The following is a 20952-nucleotide window of genomic DNA, read 5'->3' on the forward strand; positions in this document are numbered from 1 at the left end:
CCCAGAGGTAACTCTGGATAGTGTGAGCATGTAAGACACACCCCCACATTCAAAACCAGACACACAGTTTATAAGAAATCTAGAAGAAGGAACAACTTAGAAGTAAACACAATTTTCTTCCCATTGCAGTGACAAAGACTGGACACAAAATTTGTTAGTGTCTCCACTCCAAAAAAAGGCCATCTACTAATGATCATGGATTGGAAAAATCAACATCAATAAAATGGCCGTATTACTCAAAGTAATCTACAGATTCAATGCAATCCCTATCAAACTACCAATGTCATTTTTCACAGAATTAGAAAAAACAATACTACATTTCATATGGATCCAAAAAAGAGCTGGAATAACCAAAGAAATCCTAAGCAAAAAGAACAAAGCTAGAGGCTCTGACTTCAAATTACACTACAAGACTTTAGTAACCAAAACAGCATGGTACTGGTACAAGAGCAGACACATGAACCAGTGGAACAGAATAAAGAATCCAGAAATAATCCAAATGCCTACAACTAACTGATCTTCAACGAGGCATACAAAAACATACGCGGAAGGAAGGACACCCTATTCAACAAATAGTGCCCAAAAAATTGGATCGCTACATGCAGAAAAACGAAACTTGATCCCTGTCTCTCACCACATACAAATGTGAACTCAAGATTGATGAAAAATTTACATGTCAGACCTGAAACCATAAAAATCCTGGAAGAAAACCTAGGAAAAACACTCGTGGACATTGGCCTAGGCAACAAATTTATGGATGAAACCCCAAAAGCAAATACAACCAAAACAAAAATAAATAAGTGGGACTTAATTAGACTAAAATGCTTCTACACATCAAAAGAAACCGTCAACAAAGACAATAGGCAATCTACAGAATGGGAGACAGTATTTGCAAACTATACATCTAACAAAGAACTAGTATCTAGAATCTACAAAGAACTCAAACAAATCAGCAAGAAAAAAGCAAATGACCCCACTAAAAAGTACACAAATGACATAAACAGACATCTTTCAAAAGAAGATATACAAATGGCCAGCAAGCACGAAAAAAAAAACGCTCAAAATCACTCATCATCACAGAAATGCCAGTTAAAATCACAATGAGGTATCACCTTATACCAGTCAGAATGGCCATTAATAAAAAAACTGAAAAAACAACAGATGTTAACATGGATGCAATGAAAAAGGATCACTTATAAGCTGTTGGTGGGAGTGCAAATTAGTAGAACCTCTACAGAAATCTTTATGAAGATTTCTCAAAGAACTAAAAGTATATCTACCCTCTGATCCAGCGATCCCACCACTAGGTGTCTAACGAAAGGAACAGAGGTTGTTACACACAAAAAAGACACCCGCACTCAGGTGTTTATCTCAGCACAATTCATAATTGCAAAGATGTGGAATCGACCTAAATGTCCATAAACCGATCAATGGATACTGAAAATGTGGTATAATCATACCACGAAATCCTAATCAGCCAGAAAAGAGAACAAAATGATGTCTTTTGCAGCCACATGGGCGGACTTGAAGAACATCATGCTAGGTTAACTAACACAAGAACAGAAAACCAAACACTGCATGTTCTCTAAGTGAGAGCTAAGTGAAGGATCTTCAAAGGCATATGGGATAGAAAAATGGGCACTGGATACTCAGAAGGAAGAGGGTGGGGAGGGCTGGAGGGATGAAAAGCCACCTATTGAGTACAATGTGCACATGCGGGGGGTGGGGACACTTAGAGCCCAGACTTCTTCATCACTATACAATGTGTCCGTGTAACCAAACACTACTTGTACTCCCGGAAGCTATAAAAATTAATAAATAAATAAATAGAAATGGCTCTCTGCTACTCTTCCCCACAACAGAAACATGCACAACTCACTCTCTCACACACACACATGCACGCACACATATACTTGTACACTTCCAAATGCACTTACATTCACAAGCACACGCATGCACAGGCTCCCGGTGATGACTTCCACTCAGGAGCATAATTGCTTGGGAATTAAAAATAGCAGCTCTATGTAACATTTGAAGAGCGGGGACCTTCTCATACTTCTCATGTGACACTTGCTAAAGAGGCAGGGAGAATGATGAGAGGTCCCGATGCTGGTGACACTACAGGCGTACCGGGGTGTATTCGCTGTACACCGGGGGAGTACTCGCTGGGGCTCTTCCCAGGGTCCTAGACAGCCCAGTGAATATCACCTCATCTTCATCCAAGCTCAGAGTCAGTTCTGAGGAAGGCACAAGAGCCCAACACAAGCAAGATCAAAACATCCCTTTTGATATTTTTGATAAAGGGAGACGATGGCATAGGTGAGACGGTTGAGTGAGTTGGCCAGAACGTCCCAGAAATGAGCGGACTTCCCAAACCTTAGGCATCCTCTGCTAGGCTTTTACCATACAACGAAAAGGCAACCTGGAATGTGTGTTCCGCGGGCAAACCGATCCTGAAAGGTTTCTGCTCCCAGGCTCAGCGATCAGATCGATCAATCTGGTTTCCGTTGAGAAAAGGGTAGGACTAGAAGGAAGGCAGATATCTCTTTCCGTGCTCGGAAGGATGGGAAGAAATACCCTCCCCACAGGTCCTTCAAGCGCTCTTCTCTACACTTCAGAGGACACAGCGGTCAGCTAGGGGCCACCCTCTAAAGGCACTGAGTGTGAGAAGCTCCTGGGGCTGTGAACGACTCACACTTAAAGAGTGTGCAGTGGGTGACTGCGTCCTCCCCACCTTTCCTCTCTCGCTCTTCCTTTCCTGGGCCCCTGGGTTGCACTAAGATGAATTGAGATCGACAAACCTGAACATGTTTTGGTTTGAGGTTTGGCAAACTCTGTAACTCCAAAGTATTCCACAAATGTTTTGTGTTCCGCAAAACCAAAAAACATTAGCCAAGCACTTCCCCCCACCCCTAATTTTTAAGCCCATGTGTTTTAAAGGAAATGTAATCCGTATGTTTTGGGTACATTTATATGCAGCTCATCAAACCATTCTCCTCTGCATGAGTCACTTGATGGCGAAAATATATGGGGAAGATCCTAGGTTTATAAGACTAGCACAGGCGGGCAAGAAACGAGGTGCTGGTTGGAAGTGGGAAACTGGGTCCTGCCACTGACACAGAACCACCCAGATTTGCAAATAATTCTCTGTATCCTCATCCATTAATCTCTCCCATCTGCAAAATGGCATTAATGATCACTGGCCTCATCAGATCCTGCGAGCAGTTAGTGAGAATTAACGTATAAATTATGAGGTAATTTTGACATTTATAAGAGAAAAATACAAAGGTCCTGAACTTGCCCTAACACAAGTTTATTATAATCCAGCTTGCCAGAGTGCTGGGGAGACAAATGGCATCTACCTTTAACAATTCATCCTCGCCCCATCATGAGACATATGACTTCAATGTCTCACAGTTTCATCTGCTAGGAGAGTCCCACCTGACTTGCTATACAGTTCGTTTTCTTCAAAACAGCAAAGGTTCTAGGTGAGTTGAGTAGTGGTTTTAAGTGGACTAGGGTTTTTAGAGGAATTGAGGGTTTTTGGTTTCTTCTTTTCTCTTTTTATTTTAAAGATGTGGGGTACGTAAGTGGTCTACATGTAGGTGAAGCTTGGGCTCCCATTGGACTTCGCTTCGCCTGGAATGGGATTGTGCCCCCTCATTGGTGTTGTGTTCCCTCCACCCCACCCACTTCCTGTTACTGCCGATCCCCTTCTTGTTGTAGTTTGATAGGCATTCAGAGTCCACCTGCGAGTGAGAATACATGGTACTCAGTTCTTTGTTTCTGTGATAGATCACTGAGTATGATAGACTCTATTTTTGTTTTGTTTTGTTTTTTACTTATGCTGAAGATAAAAACAAGTCAAGTATGAACTGTTAGCATGATAGAGCACAAGGTGCACCGGCTTTGAAGTCAGGCATACTGAGGTTTTAATTCCTGCTCCAGCTTTACTGTTTGACAGCAGGAAAGCTGCTTAACCTTTCTGAACCTCCATTTCCCCATTTGTAAAATACAAGTTGTTTGGAAGATCGGAGAAAACATAAGTTAAGGGAGGGTCCAGAACACAGTAACTATTGTACTCACTAATAGTACTTCAAGTAACCTGCAGGATTTGATGCGACATAATGAAGAATCCCCATGCTACCAGAAAAAAAAATTAAGTAAATAAAGCAAAGAAATGGGCTGATGAAGATCTACAGCTTTGCTTTCCTGGAGTCCTTGCAGAGAAGATCTACCTACTAGGCAGAACAGACAAATAACTATCTGCCTCAGGCAGTAAGACAATCCTCAGCCTTAGGGCAGGCAGTGACCAGGGCCCAAACTACTGTCAGCATAGATGAGGGTAAAGGAGGATCTTAGTGCTTGAACTGAGATATCGCCACGACTTCCTGACCAGAGGCAAAATCAAAATCTTCAAGGTGCTCAAAGCTGAAGTTCCTACAGCATAGATCTAATGCTGGTCAACACAGCTTATCTGTTCCCATTTTCTGTTCTAAGCCATGCCCCTGCCCCTTCATCCCTTCCTTCTCGTGCCACTTAGTCATGTTCTTGGGCAAGGATCATGCTCGGTAGCCATAGAGTCTTCTTGACGTTATACAAACACGTCTGGCACACGTCTGTCTTTGAACTTGCTGTTTCCTCCACCTAGAGTGTGTGTCTGACAGCTTCCTTTGCATCACTCATGGCATCTCATCAGACGGACCGCACCTGCTCACCCTATAAAAGTAACTCCCGTTCTCATGCTACCTCTTATCCTGATTTATTTTTTCTTTTTAAAATTTATCAATGATGGACATATATATTTCTTGATGTCTATGCAATACAGACAACAAATGGTCAAAGTACTTCCAGGTGGCGATTTCCAAGGATAGGATGCCTGTTCATTAAAAAGCACTTATTAAGGAATCAAATTCAATCTTAGAAAATGTGATCAAAAACTCTGAATAACAGTGATCCCAACTGGGAGAAAAAAAGTAAATTAAACAAAATAATATTTCAAGTGCCGAGAAGAAAATAAACACTAAATGCTACTAGAAATAGAGAAGGAAAAAAAAAAGGAGGAAAAAGAAAGTAGTTGAATAACTAACATCAGTATTTTTGAACACTGGAGGCAGACAGTTGTGTCTAGAGCAGAAATTCTTAACTTTTGGAACTTTTTGAAAATCTGAAGACAGCTATAAACTTCTTCTTAGAAAACTGTATACCTGCTCATCGACACAAAATTTTACTTACAATATCTGGGAGCTCACAGAACCCCTGAAATCCATAATCCATCTGTGAACTCCAAGTTAAAGATTGTGTGTGTGCGTGCGTGTGTGTGTGTGTGTCAGAGTCTCACTCTGTCGCCCAGGCTGGAGTGCAGTGGCACACTCACCGGCACCACAGCCTCGACCTGCTGGGCTCAGGTGATCCTTCTGCCTCAGCCTTCCAAGTAGCTGGAACGACCGGTATGTGCTCCCATGCCCAACTAATTTTTTGATTTATTGTACGGATGAGGGCTCACCAAGTTGTCCAGGCTGGTCTCAAACTCCTGAGCTCAGGCAACCCTCTCATCTTGGCCCCCCAAATTTCCAAGCTAGAGATCTTAAAAACCTTTGCCATACATGGCCAGCCTCTGGAAATAGCCTATCGCAAATGTCCTGACCCCAAAGAATGGCCACCAAGGCAAGTGTAGAGGCCTCTGTATAAAAGGCCAACTTCTGTCTCTGAGCTTGTAACTAACAAGGTCCTCAGGAAGCCGAAAGTGCAGAGTCTTGAAAATAAGGCTATAGGAAGTGGCTCCCGGGCACATTCTGGTGACCTGAACATGGAAGGACCTGAACATAAGCTAATGAGAAGGAAAAGCATGGCTCACCTGAAATGGAAGAAACAGATAGTCATTCTTCATAGACTGCATTTTGAAAATAAAGGGCTTTCTCTTATTATAAACAAGGGATTTTCCAACAAGAAAATATCTGGTCTGGAGTCCATATGTCTGAGTTTTAGTGTGCTCTGCCATTAGCTAGTAGTTGCTCGACCTAAACCATGTTGCTCATTTTTATTATCTGCAAACTGGAAGTTTAAGTGAATTTTACTTTACTCATTACATATGAACTTAAAGAATTCTGAGGTAAATAAAAGTTTACAGAAATCTAAATGTATTCTAAATATACAATGAGTTTAATAGAGAAGTGATTCATGGGTTATTTTGAAAATGACTGATTTTTAGCATAAATCTGGGTTCTGATATAATGAACTGTGCATTTCACAAAATGGTTCCAAATAAAAATTTTGGGTTTATTCGAAAACTCTTGCAGAGAGAATATGAACAATAATGCCTGATAATCTATCATTTAAATATAAATAAGTACCTCCAAACTATAAGGAAAATCTGACCATTAAAGTAAATAGTTGTTGCAAAGTTTATGCACTTTATGAAACTGATGTGTCACATTTTTGGATTCAATATGTCTATATGAGATTAAACTTTTTCATACCATAAACTTAGATATAGCTAGTATCCCTACTTATTTCAGTTCTCTCCTAACTTCCCAAGGATAACAGATTTTAATTTTATATATGAAGGGTGAGATCGAATTTAGAGAAAATAAAGAATTAAGCAGAAAAACAACAGTTTCTAAGGCCCTTTATAGCAGGAGAAAACTTCAGCAGTTTCTAAGCATTTCATTATATAACAACCTAGTCATAAAGATGGAAGTTAACTGACTAAGAAAAGAAAGTGGTACTCTACAAACTCTCCTTAATCATGGAGGAAATAGTTTGTATCTTTTGGAATAGTTTCCTAGGAGAAAAATGGTTAAATTTTTTCACAAATTTTTTAGCTCTTAACATTTCTGAAAAATGTTATTTGTCCACACAATTCCTTGTTTCCTGATAATGCAAAAGATATGAAATATCACTGCTGTGGTAGCCACGTATAAATTCTTATCAGAAAAAATAGCAATCTTTTGAGGACAACAAGTTACCATAAAATTTTTTTTAAGTGACTGCATTACCAAGCATGATGTAGGGAGAAAAACAACATTAGGTATTTGATCTGGTAACTTAGATTGTGTTAGCAAATAATTTGGAAAGTTTGGCCTTTGAGGGTAAGCTACTTTATGCTTGGATCCACTATCCATTTCTCTTTGCCTTAGTCAACACAGTAGCAGAGCATATAGGTGTTGCTGGAAAATCAGAAGCCAAGAGCCACCAATGGGATGTGGAGGAAGAAATGTCACATAGAAAAGAAAGTCTATTCCCCAATTATTCTTACCTGTTTCTCCCAGAATCTCTGAATCCTTTAGCAAAAGGGTTTCGGTCAATTTTTAATCTGGTGATCTGGAAACAAACAAATAAGTATGAATTGCTTTTATAGTAACTGATTTCTTTTTTATTACTCTTAGAAAATTAACAAAAATCACTCTGTTAATAATAGCTGTTGCTGTATTTTATTTCCTTTTATTTTGAGGTTTAAATTGAAGTCTGGCATAGGACTTGGCCTGGCGCACAGATGTCTGGCCCATCTGACTGACTTCTCTTTAAAGACCAAAGTTTACCCAGTGTGTGACTCAGTAAACTCTCTTCTACTCATCTTCCTTGCCCCAAAGTGTTGATAAATCACTTGCCTAGACAGATACTGGGATGAAAAACTGGGCAGTAGTCAGGGCCACAGTACAAGACAGACAGGAGCCACTTAATCCAATGCTTGTTGAATAGATGAGTAAATGAATGGAGAACGAGTGAGTGAATAATGAATGAATGAATTCAAGCAATTCAGTCAGGTGGACTCAGACCACCAGACAGTCTGCCTCAGACTGAAAAACCCAAATAATCGACTGCATTTTCCATTTCACTCCATCTTGCCTTTCCCACCACTAGGAGTTGTTCATTTAATGACCTGAAATGTTCAGGTAAAGAGAAAAAAAGTAGCTAGACTTTTGCCAGGGTTTTACCCAAAGGAAAATCCCCAAATGTGAGACCGAATGGGACAGAGTGCAGTCCACCTCATCTGGTCTTCAAGACTCACAAGCGAATCAGAAATAACAATGAGGCAGCTTCATGAGACTCAGCAAACCCAGCACATCCAGTGAGCCAGGTTGGACAGATCCTCAGGGGCCATCTGGTTTAACCTCCCCTCCGTGCATAACCTCATTCTCCACTGTATCCTCTCTTAGTCCTGGCAAACCTTGCCATGGTAGTACACATTATCTAGACTGAAACAAACCTGACCAACACATTCCATATGCATGCTAGTGTTTCCGCTTTCAGCCATGGTCACAGGAGGCATTCTGACACCTTTGTGTCTGAACCAGTTGATAATGACTCAATATATTCAAGCAATGGATACATAAGGGTGGGGCTAGAGGGCTCAGGAGAGAAAGAAGGCATTTTCAACACAAGGTGATTCTAGAAAGAAGGAAAGCACACTATTTAAACCCATTGTTGTCTTTCTGATAGTTGCAGAAGTCTATCGCCTATGTTGCAAGTCTTTCCTATTCTCTTCTGCCTCATTTCATCAGGGTGGAATTTTCCAAAGCCACCGTTTTTAAAGGTCTTTAAAATGCAATGTGAGAGTCTAGCAAACAGACTCTGACTTGAAAAAAGTCTTCAAGACTTCAAGATTATTTTCTCCTTAAACATTCCTTGCCTCTAGAATGGCACACTGATAATGTAGCACTAATAACATGGCAAAAGCAATTTTACATGTATTTTATAGACCAGAGCAGGAGCCTAAAGTTTTGGCTTTCTAAAGTCCAGTGTCTGCCATGTGAATACTGTATTGTATTTAAAGAGTGCCATTGCTTTTCTGTGTTTTACTTAAAATCAGTTCTTTCTTCCTCCATAATCCACAGCAATAAACCATGCACCATATTTTCTTTTCAAGTTGGGGTTATAATATTTTATTTTCTCTTTCAAGTTGGCTTATCCTGTCCAACTCATTTATGATAGGCGTTTCTGATATATGACTGTGCTGACATGTTTTGGGGGTCTCCACAGACCACTGTAACTATAACAACACTCTACTTCATGGACCTGAGAGAAATGGTTGAAAAGCCTATTTCCCATAGCTCATTGGATTCCAGGTCAACGGGTATGCATGGAAATTTGATAGACAAATTCGCCAAATGTTTAGGAAAACTGATACCTCTACACTTGTTTCAAAGCTCTTAATGTGAGATTTAGAGAGCTTTATGAAGAGCATGGCTGTGCCATTCATTGTTTATCATCAAGTGCCTCTTATGTGCGAAGCGATATGACAGGCAACACAGGTGACACAGTGGTGTTCAGTCAGTGTATAGCTGTGTATCATCCACCTTCCCCCCCAAAAAGTCGATAATCTAGAAGAACAAAGCAGACATGTGCACGGATAACTACAATATAAAACAGAAGGTGATAAATTTCACAATGAAGGCAAAGTACCACGGGAGCTTAGATGAAATAGCAATTACTCCAAGTTGAAGGGTTCTGGGTTTAATATTAGAGATAACATGTGAGCTTGGCTTTGAAAGATGTGCGGGATTTTAATGAAAAATACAAGAGTGGGAGAAAAGAACAAGAGAAACATCTCATAAGAAAGGCCCTATGGTAAACCAGAGCATCAAAGTGGAACGAATGATATGTATTCCAGAAACATTGAGGAGTCTGATTTGACCAGAGCTATGGGAAGAGGAGCAATGAGAGAAGGTAGGAGGCCAGCTTGAGGCCACATCCCGGGAAGCCTTTGTTACTCTGGTCGGGCTTTTAGATCACTCAACAGGCAGAAGAGAGCAATTTTAGCTGTATGAACCAAATGATGATCCCAGCTAATGCTTATGCTGACAACTTTGGCTGCGTCTACAAATACCAAGGATAACAGTGACAATATTTTAGAGGATGAAATCAATGTATTTTTTAAAAGTTGTTTTATTTTAAAGATGTGGGGTACAATTCAGGATTAAGTATACAAGTGTGACGTCATCATACAGGTCATGCTTGGGTCTCCCCTTAGTCCTCACTTGAAACCAATGTATTTTTAACCTCAATAATCTTTAGTTTAGTCTCATGGCTCCCAAATCAAGAGGAAGCCTTGTTGACTCGGATATGATGAGTGTCTTTCATAGTATTAGGTTGATGTATAAGTTCATAGCATTTATTTGTGGCACGGCAATACTGCAGTGTTGGGAGTTTATCGCTTGTCATTTTTCATTTGGAATGGCAATACAGTGTTTGTGACTACACCTTGCATTTTGAAGATTTGAAGAAAGAGCTATCTGTGGGCTAAAGAATATGGACTATCAAGGGGAAAAAATTAACACTTCAGACATGTTTTTCTGTCTGAGTTTAACAGAGGACCAAAGGCAGAGGAGGCGGCTCAAGATATTTGTGCCTTGTGGAGGGAGAATGCCATCAGGGAAAGCATGGCAAGAAAATGGTTTTGTTGTTTTAAAGAGGGCCACTTTGACCTGAGTGATGCTCCACATTCAGGAAGGCTATTGGGCTTTGCTGAAGACCATTTAAACACATTAGTCCACGATGGTCCCTGTCAGTCAACCCAAGAATTGGCAAAGGCATGAAGTGTGACAAATCAACTGTCATGCAACAACATTGGCATTCCATGAGCAAACAAAAAAATGCTATGAACTGATGCATCAACTCAATATAGAAAGAGATGCAAATGACAGCTGGGCCAAAAGGCTTGCTGTCTTATGAAAGGCAAGACTATGATATTAGGTGGTTTCTCAAAAGTTAAAAATCCTCAGACCAGATAGCGTGACTCATGCCTATAATCCCAGCTCTTTGAGAGGCTGAGTCAGGAGAACTGGTTTAGCCCAGGAGTTCAAGATTAGCCTGGGGAGCATAGCAAGACCTCATCTCTAAAATAAAAATCAAAAATTTATTTGGGCAGGGTGGCACATGCCTGTAGTCCCAGAAACTCAGGAGGCTGAGGTGGGAGGATCACTTGAGCCTAGGAAGTTTGAGCTGTGATTGTGACACTGTACTCAAGCCTGGGCAACAGAGTGAGACCTCAACTCAAAAACAAAAACAAAAACAAATTTCCTCCCCTTCTCATACCTCAGTGGAATAGGAGAAAAGGGAAGATAGAAAAAAACAGAAGCGAGCAGTTAGATTTCACATGCCTTAGATTCTCCATTCAAACCAAAACCAGGAATAAAGGTGGGGAAACTTAGAGAAAATGGACAGGGTGACCTTCATACATATATGGGGTGGGTTGCATCAGAATATAAATGCCACCTTGTAGGATTAAAAAGGAAGAGGCCTGAGCATGTACCTCCAGGATTCTCATGGCCCCTCTTTGTTGGGTAAGGAACTCAGAAGTCCTCACAAGCCAGACAGGGAAGGGAGAGTGACTGTGACACAGACAAGCTACAGTCGACTCAGGAGTCAAACAGAAGATGTGGGCGAGTCCTGAGGTGGGGCTGAGCCAGCAAGGAAGACCCTCGAGACTCTGAGCAGGACAAGAAGCCAAAGCACAAATTCAGCAGTCTCTTACAAGGAAAGCATCTTGGCACCAGAGACCCAAGGACAGACCAGACCAAATACCCCACAGTAGAGACCAGTGAGCCCAGAAAACAGCACAGGAACCCACAAGCAGCCACGATGATTGCATATAAACCTCCTCCCCAAATGCTATGCATGCAGTGTACATCCAGAGACAATGGAGTAGAGCAAGGAAAAGGGGTATATACATATATATACTATATTATACATTATATGGTAATATAATATATATATTTACCCAAAGTAAATCGACTTACATGAAGAAACATTTCATCCCAAATAGAATTGAAAAGTTTACATTTCCTCTTACCCTACCCCAATACAGAGGCCAGAGTTTCTCAGGAAAATCAGTTATAGAAAGTGATACATATATGGCACATTTGAGTAGTTTATTTTCAACCCTACTCCACAATTATATTTATCAGATAGACCCAAATACAGCTATCTATCTCTACCTCCCTGACCACAGACCAGGTCACCATCATCTCTTGACCAAACCACTCTAAGTGGCTTTAGAACGGACCTCCCGTCTTCCACTCTTGTGTCTGTCTAATCACTTCTCTACATGGCCATTCAGGTGGTCTTTGATAGCACACACAACTGGACTGTACAGTTCTCTCGTGGCTACCATGGCTCAAAATTCAATCCAAGCTCCTTGCACGGCCTCGCAGGGCAAACATGCCCTGCCTCCCGCCCACTGTTTCATCCCTACCAACACGCCTCTGCCCTGGTCCGTAGACTCCAGCCAAACTGGGATGTGCCGAGTTCTTCCCGTGCACATGATCAGGCCTCTCACACTTGCTCCATACCTGGATTTTTTTTAAATGTTCTTTTCTCTATCTTTCACACAGCTGACTCCTCATTCTAAATCTTAGTCAAAATGTTCTCTCCCAAGCGAGAACTTCCCTGATCATCTCTCCAAATACTTCTGCTAGTCTCTTTAACTTCACCCTCTTTGAGTCCACCTTTGCCCTTAACCCAACTGGTAACTATACATTTCTTTTTTATAATTTACATATGTACCGCCTGTATCTTCTTCTGGACCACACGTAGGAGCCATGTCTATTTTATACACCATTTAATGAAGCAAAGGCTAAGCATGGTGGCTCACCCTGTAATCCCAGGACTTTGGGAGACCAAGGCATGAGGATTGCTCGAGCCCAAGAGTTTGAGACCAACCTGGGCAACATAGCAAGACCTAGTCTCTTAAAATAATAAAAAATTTTGGAGTCGATCATACTCGATGATTTATCACAGAAACGAAGAACAGAGTTCCATATGTTCTCACTCAAACGGAGCTTGAACAATTATAATGCTATAAGAAAGTGATTGGCAGTAGTGGGAAACTGCCAGGGGGAGTGCTAGGAGAAGGAGAGGCTTACCTCATCGACAAGGGTACCTGCATGATCAATGTTTATATAACCCTGAAATGTACCCCACATCTTTATAATGGAAATTTTTAAAAAAAATAGTTGGGCATGGTAGCACATGCCTGTAGTCCCAGCTGTTCAGTAGGCTAAAGCTGGAGGAGCCCAGAAGTTTCAAACTGCAGAGAGTCAGGAGTGTGCTACAGCACTCCAGCCTGGACAACAGCGTGAGACTTTGACTTCATAATCATAATCAAGCAGAACCTAGTGTGACAGACTGAGTGTACCCAATGAATATTTGTTCCATGAGTGAGTAAATATCGATGTGGGAACCAGGGATTGCTAGTCCCAACGCCATGACAAGTTTTAGAGAATCTAAGCCAAACAATTCTCCCAATTCTGTTTGCTTTCACTGCAGGCATTACATACAAAAATTCTAAACGTCCTTTCAGTCAGAGCAAGGTCTATCAGCAGCCTCCTGTGAAGTTAAAACTATTCTACAGGCATCATGTTCAAGCTTGGCCCAGTGATAAAGACAGGGAAGACAGGCGCTATAGAAGCATTTTTTTTCTGCTGGTTTTATTTCCATAATCTTATACTTATTGGTGTAGTCTGAGTTACTGAAGACTGCGGCATATAAGGGAGTGGTTGCTGCCTTGTCACCATTAATTGTAATCGTTGTCACAGACTTCATGTCTAGTAACACAGAGGCAGTTAATAAATGAGGTATACCTCACAGTGCTCAGGGCAGACATAAATAACACAACCTGCAAAGGAAATGAAACTTGAATATCCCCAGTATCGTTTTATAGTACCAAGGCAGAAAGAGCGTCTTAGTAACACTCTCTTAGTATTTTTTATTTTTTAACCATTTTTCCATAGGGGAAAAAACAAAACAAAACAAAAAAACCCTAGCCCATACAAAAAAAAGATCTGCACTGATTTGAGCCAGCAAAACCAGTTCAATAATTTAGACTATAATGAATGGTTCGGAAATCCTATTGGCTTTACTTCCACAAACCTGGCTGTGGTTTCAGACTTCCTATCTGGTTCATGTAGCCAATTCTCATCAAGAAATAAGGCTGTGTTACCTGGGGAGAAGAAGGCTATGTCTTTTTGAAATCTAGATTCCCATTTGGGAAACAAAAAAAAAAATCTACGTTCAGCGGTCTTTTTCCCTTAAAGAAGACAAAGACTTTGCAATGGAAATTCCTGCTAATTCCACGAGGACATGTTGGCATCAGCTTCTTCTAAGAAAAAACATAGTGTGCTGAGTTGTCTTTACTCCCACCTCTACCACCTTATTCTCCATGATGAGATTCTGGACATGCTGTACCTTTTTCTCTGCCATAGACCTGCCAAGTTGGCACTACGAGAGCAAATAATAGTTATAGGAACTTCAGTATGCTAGCAGCCCTGGGCATCTATAGGTCAGGAAACAAGGGTGGGAGGAAGAAATGGGAAAAGGGGAAAGTAAAGCACAAAATACTCCGTGAAAATAGAAAAAGTTCTCTTTGCACTTCACTAGTACTTACATTCCAAGAAGCAGAACCAAAGACATGTAAGAAAACCAGGGGTAGAGACATGGTGGCTAATCATTCATTCCATTATTTAGTCATATGCCAAGCATATACTCAGTGCTATGCACTATGGGACAGACACAAATAACTTCGAATTATGGAGATGGGCTTCAGAATTTCTTAGGCCAATTCTAATCCCTCCCTCAAAATTTGAGGGATCAATGTTTACATCCCAGTTTTTCATTCTACCAAGCGAAGAGAAACATCTATCTACTCTCTCCTGCCATCACTATTTTATAAAATAAGTGACATTTTTGAACAAAAAGCAGAAAGGACCAAACAGAATAATGTAAAGTCTATTAAATTGAATGTATACATCTATAAAAAGTCCCTGTTTCTTTAATTTTTTTTTTTTTTTTTTTGCATTTTTCAGGGAACTTCAAAAAAACTTCCCCATGAACTGGCACTGATTCAGAACAAATCATCAATTTGCAAATCAGAATACTGAGGTGAAGTGATTTGTCAAGGGCAGTACAGTCTGAATTTGGTATAAAATGCAAGTTTCTTAACTCCCAACTGGTGTTTTCTGCCATATCATGCTGTTTTTGTAAAGGGCACAACTTGTGTTCTTAAAAAACTCAAAATGTCAAGAGAAAGCTAGGACACACACACACTAAGGTTAGACTGTGATAAGGCCATGAGAGAGGTATAGGACCCTAATAGTCATAAGTGGGGAGAGCTCATTTGCAGCTGAAAAAAGTAAAGAAGGTTTTAAGAAATAGCATTTTTGCCAAACTTGAAGGGTAGAAAGAATCTAGACAGACAAAGACAAAGGAGAATGGTATTTCTAAGACAGAAAACAGTGATACAAGGCAAGTTGACCACAAAGGTCAGGCAATGGTAAAAATCTAGCGAACTTGCTACACTTTTGTGGATCTAGATTGAGGGATGACAAAAAATGAGCCTAGAAATGTAGTTGGTGATTTGCATCAGAGGATCTCATCAGAAAGCCTTGGGATCCTAGACTTGATAACCTAGCACAGAAGAGTCATTGAAAATTTCTGACAAAGAAATGATGCAATAAGCACAGTGCTTCAGTGAGATTCATCTAGCAATGACAGCCCATGAGACACCAAGCTGTCCAAGTGACTTAACTGGAAGCTATCATAACAGCCCAAGGTGGGGGGCGGGGAAAGCCAGGAACAGAGCAAAGGCAGAAGCGATGAGTTTAGAAAATATTCTGTCAGTAGAAGCAACAGAGTTCAGTGGCAGACTGGATGTAGGAGAGCCAGATGTCTAGCCTGGGTAACAAGACAGAAGTCAGCAGGAACATGGGCTTTTTAACACAGTATGATTGGGAAGTCACAAAGAAATAGCATATTTGGGAATGTTTTGTTTACAAAATACCATATTCCTACCCCGCAAATATAGACTTGCTAAATAATATATTTGCCTAGAATATTGTGGGAATTTTTTTAAGTTTACAGACATGAACACTCTAATAATTTTCAGTACTTAAAAATCATGTGTTGATTGCCTTAATTTGATAACAATAAATTGTTCCCATTCCGCATTAAAAATCGTGCAAGGAAAAAAGGGATAAATTAGAATTACAGAGACAATAGTGGCCTTAGAAAGCATAAGCCAGCTCCTCATTTTCTAGAAGAATAAATTGAAGCCCAATTATTGTGAAAGACAAACAACTTGCTCAGAGCAACATAGGTAGCTAGTGGAAAATTTAGGACTAAAACCTTCATCTCCAAATGTCTCTCCCATTGCTGTCTGTGGAACAAAACATTGCTTTTTCTTAGGAAGTCTGGGGAGCATTTCATTTCCATTACACACCCCCTGTTGTCCCTTCTTCACAACTGTGTTCCTCCAAACAAGTTCCTGAGAACACTGAGGTACTACCATTTTTCTACACTTTACTCTTTTATAGGTCTCCTAATCATACCCTTAAAAAGAAATAGATGAAGTAAAAAGTTTTGCCATAGTGATTGTTCTCATTCTAGAATGTCGAGAAGAATAAAAATACAGTAATAGGTGAATATAGCTCACAAAAAAGAACAATTTATGCTACCTGGCATCTTTAGAACAAGTCTGAGAATGATTGTTAGGTAACAGCTCTGACCTACGGGATACAGACTTCAGGATTCCTGGGGGAAAGACCTCAGGTTATTTTGTATTATTAGAAGGTACTGTATTATATTAAATCATATCTACACAGCCAAAGGGAATGTTAAACAATCATGCTTGTTGATTTATCCAGGGATTAGGGGCTTGTTAAACAGGCAAAAACTGTTATCTTGATCCCAAAATGGGCAGATTTGAGTATGACTCACCTATTTTGAATGTCAGCACATCATGAATTCACCAAAATGACATGAGGACAGAGAGATCAAAGTAGTTGATCTACTGATTATAATCCCTTTGAGAGTTAATTCAGCCCCTCCAATGTCCAACAATCCACGCTTTCTTAAATAAGCAACTTATTCTTTAAAATTGCCTCTGTGCCCCATTCTCCTTCATGCCTGTGCAGATCTAGTCATGGAGCAATGTAGACTGACTACTATTAATTGAATGCCAGGTTTCTGTGAATTTATGCGTGCTCCCTCATCTAGTCCTTGTAACTCTATGAGGCCGGCACATTTTCAAACCAGGAAACACAGGTTGAAAGGAATTAAGAAATGTGCTCAACGTCACACGATTTGTTAGTAGAAAGATTGGAAATCAAACCAAGTATATCTGCTGCCAAATGTCATGATCTTAATCATGGTATCCTGCCCCCACCCCAGTCCAGATGTAGACAAAATATTCACATGAGCAGAATGTACTCATATGCTGGAACACTGACTATGAGAGAAGGTAAAAGAAGTGAAAGGGATTCCAGGTGTCCATGCTCGGTCCACCCTCATTGTCAAGGTGAGTTGTCACTTTCTAATTCCAACTGGGTTACAATAATGGCTCTCCTAGACTCTCTAATTGATCTCAATGAGGCAGTAGAATGTTAATGCTTCAGGGTTCCAGTTTGTTCTACAAACTAAATTCAAAAGTTAGAATATCTATTGTCATCGTGCTGCCTTCGTGAGAAACTAATGATGAAAACTGTGGCTAGGGTGTTCTTAGAAAAGTCTAATGAGTTATTCAAAGAATTTAGGCTTTTTCTCCCTTTCTGAGCCAGAGCTAATCCCAACGTTCCATTTGCTCCAAAAACCATGTCTATATTGTTGCTATATCTTGTATCAGACCTTGAAAAGTCTTAATTATTATAGTTTACTGTATGGATCCTCTATGGCCTCAGCAATTTTACCATCTGAGGGGTTTGAGAAGGTTTAATAGTTGTTAAATAGCATCCCAAGGAAACTAAAGCTCTTCTTCTACTTTAGATCAAATGTGGCATCCATAAAGAAAATCTGAAGTTAGAAACCCTTTACAACTGCTGAGAAAGTCTAACAACCACAGAGGACTTCACATTTACTAGCCTAAGGAGTTGCTGTATGTCAAATTCCTCTGAAAGTAAAGAATATCTAAGAAATCCTATACAGATGGATCATGAAAAATAGAAATACCCTTTCTATACAAGCCAATGATTATATAACTCAATTCACCTGCCTGATACACAATAAGCACTTGTTAAATAATTAGTAAGTGAATGTTTTTCTTTTTTGCTTTTGTTGCCAGAGCACAAAGCAGCATATCCAATGCAAAATGTATTGAGTATAATTGTGTGAGGTCATTTGGCTTCACGCAGGCCCCAAATAAAAGAATGCTAATTTTCAAGCAAGATAGGCAAACAAATGCCTCTTTGTTTTTGGAAAAAGTTCAATGCAGGATCCTTTGAATTAGACAATTGCCAAAAGAGTAAATACAATCCAATTCACAAAAACGGGATTCACAGGCAAATTGGAGGGAATCGCATAATGTGAGATTATGTGCAACTCCACCTAGCTACCCTCCTCAGAGAAAAGAATGATGTTTAGAATGCCCACAATAACTTCAGACTTGATTTCCTCCTATCCCTTCCCCTCCTCAATTCACATTTCTTCTGCATTCTTCTGGCTAGTTCATATATGTGTGTTAACATCAGAAAAAAGTGTCAACTCTTCCAGAAGAACTTACCTAATTCTCCAAATCAAGAACCACTCAGCTCTGTCATTGAATTATTCCACTCTACTATCATTATGCATTTATGTGTCTTTTACCCAGCAAAAACTTTTCTTTGCTTAAAGGAGAAATGCATCTTAATCAGCTTTATTTATCTGCTAAGCCTGGAATGTGGTAAGTTTTCATTAAATATCTTTGGAATGAACAATTGTATTACAGACATAAAACCGTACAGATCTTAGGATGTGGCTGATAGTCACATGGAGGTAAATTTAGTCTGAAAATGGAAATGAAAGTGGTGGGTCTTAAACAGACTTTGAGAAACTTGATGACTTTGATGTAGCCTGGTGGAAGGATACACAGAAAACTGCAGAAAAGAGGGAAAGCATGAATCAAACTTCGGTACTTGCCAAAGAATTCCAAATGATGAGTGTCATTGCCAGGATGTAGCAGAGGTCATGAGCACAGGGACAAGTACAGAGAGACATGAAAATAACTTAGAAGGTTTGGAGTTCTTGGTCAAGATCTTGTCTCTGATCTAAATCTAGACTACGTACGCTGTTTCTAAGTATTGCCATACTGTCAGCACCAGTGCCCCATGTACACGACAAGACCCGTGTCTCCCATTCCAACTCTTCAGTACCCCATAGAAAGACTAAGCATTTCTTGCCAAAAGCAAGGTACACTCCTTTAAAAAGCAGACACAGCAAAAGACTCCCAAAGGCCCCCTCTTACCTGCTGATTCTGATAGGCCGTGACTGTGGTAAACACAGTCTCAGGAAAATTGAAGGTTTTCACCCCATCCCCAACAGGGACGGGCTTGGTGGGTGAAAGCTCACTGCTAAAGTCCTTGCGAATCACATGAACTCGAGGCTGGTATTTGTGCATAGAGTGCAGAATGATCTGAAATCAGAAGAGGAATTATGCCAGGCTTGGTCTTAAGGTCCCTCCGCTTTTTCAAACTCTTGTGCAAAAGGAAACACACAATATAAGCATTATATGAAGAGCACAGATCGGGGATAGGATGTGCAGAAAACTGGAAGCCAGTGTACTTGCCCATGGCAGGAAAGACTATGGGATTGGATAGCATTACTGGAAGCCATACAGTAGGATATCATTATCACAGATGGTAGCTGTAATATGCTTACTTTAATTGGATAAATGCTGAATGACTGTTCTAGTGCCAGTGGATAACACTCTCCTAAAAAGTCTCAGAACCTCTGACATGTGACAAATTATTCCCGGCAACTTCAAATTTTCAGTCTGGGTCCATTTAAATGCTATATGCTATTATTTGCACTCATTATTGAATATATGAACATTCTTTTATGTTATTTGAGAGTGAATGGGATATATGGGTTCTCACTCCCTCAGAATATTGTCATGTCCTTAAAGATAGGAGCTATGGTTTTAACATCTTTGATCTTCTTAGAGTATCCAGTATGGATCCTGGCATTCAGTTCAAATCCAGTGCATGTTTCACTACCAAAGATAAATTAGTAACATCAGATGCTCCAATTATACCTAGAAAGTGTTAAGACTTAGCCTTCCCTTATAAATTCATAATTTTTTTTTGACAAACCAGCCAAAACTGTCATGTACTTGTTTCCCTTTAATTTACTGCTTTATGAGTTATTCAGCTGAATGTTGTGATTTTTTTAAACATATTTAATTTGTCTTGAATTTCTGTCTTGCCTCCTTGATGGACTGTAACTCCCTGGAGCACAAGGACTTTGTCTGATAATCACAACCTGATTCATAGCAGATGTTTGCTAAATGTTAGATTTATAATAAATGAAATTTAACTGGAGAAAAACACTTCTATGCTTGCTAACTTAAAATGCCTTAAAGTGGTGTAGAGATTCTTATTTGACCTCTCTGAAAAAGCCTGGGGCTAGTCAGCTCTAAAGTAAAAAGGGGAAGAGTTAGGAAACAGAAGATGGGATTCTTTGACTCACATGTCCTTGATCATCCAATTCGTTGTTGGTCAGCTTGAGTTTGTCGAAACTGACTACCTGTCTCATCCAGGTGTCTCCAGAAGCTAGAGAATCAGGATGTATATAAACTCTTGGGGGCACAGGGGAATCAGCGTTGCCAGCCACCATCCACTTGGAGCTATGATACACATATCTGAGGTAAAGGGAAAGAGATGAGAATTCAGAGACCATGCAGAGAGAGGACAGAGATGCCAAACCAAGTTGAGACGGGGAAGAGGAGAGAGAAACGAAGAGATGACAAGAATGGAGAAATAAATGGGAATGAAACAGAATCAAAGGAGAAAAAGAGGAGGGCAGATAGCCAGGGGAAATGAAATAGAGAGAGAGTGCGGAGGGCAGGGAAATGCTGTAGTTAATGGTCAAAGCTGCAGCTCTCATGAGGAAAACATTCTCACAGTCCTCTTTCTTTCTTCCCCCTCTTTGCCATGCACCCCTGTGTGCACACAGGCATCCTGAACTCACATGTCTAGCTAGGGAAAG

At 40.2% G+C, this 20952-nt stretch overlaps 1 protein-coding gene across 1 annotated transcript in view; it reads right to left on the bottom strand.

The window, feature by feature from the left end:
- TBX15 (T-box 15) overlaps positions 1 to 20952 on the bottom strand; it is a 62548-nt gene that overhangs the window by 16948 nt on the left and 24648 nt on the right. Inside the window, exons 6-8 of the mRNA XM_021716457.1 lie at positions 20434 to 20605; positions 19211 to 19378; positions 7259 to 7323 (exon numbers count right to left, since the gene is read on the bottom strand). Coding sequence (XP_021572132.1) covers positions 7259 to 7323; positions 19211 to 19378; positions 20434 to 20605 — 405 coding nt within the window. The remainder of the gene's footprint in view (positions 1 to 7258; positions 7324 to 19210; positions 19379 to 20433; positions 20606 to 20952) is intronic.

This window comes from Carlito syrichta, unplaced genomic scaffold, assembly GCF_000164805.1.
Source record: "Carlito syrichta isolate Samal-C Ts95f unplaced genomic scaffold, Tarsius_syrichta-2.0.1 Scaffold308819, whole genome shotgun sequence".
NCBI classification, from domain to species: domain Eukaryota; kingdom Metazoa; phylum Chordata; class Mammalia; order Primates; family Tarsiidae; genus Carlito; species Carlito syrichta.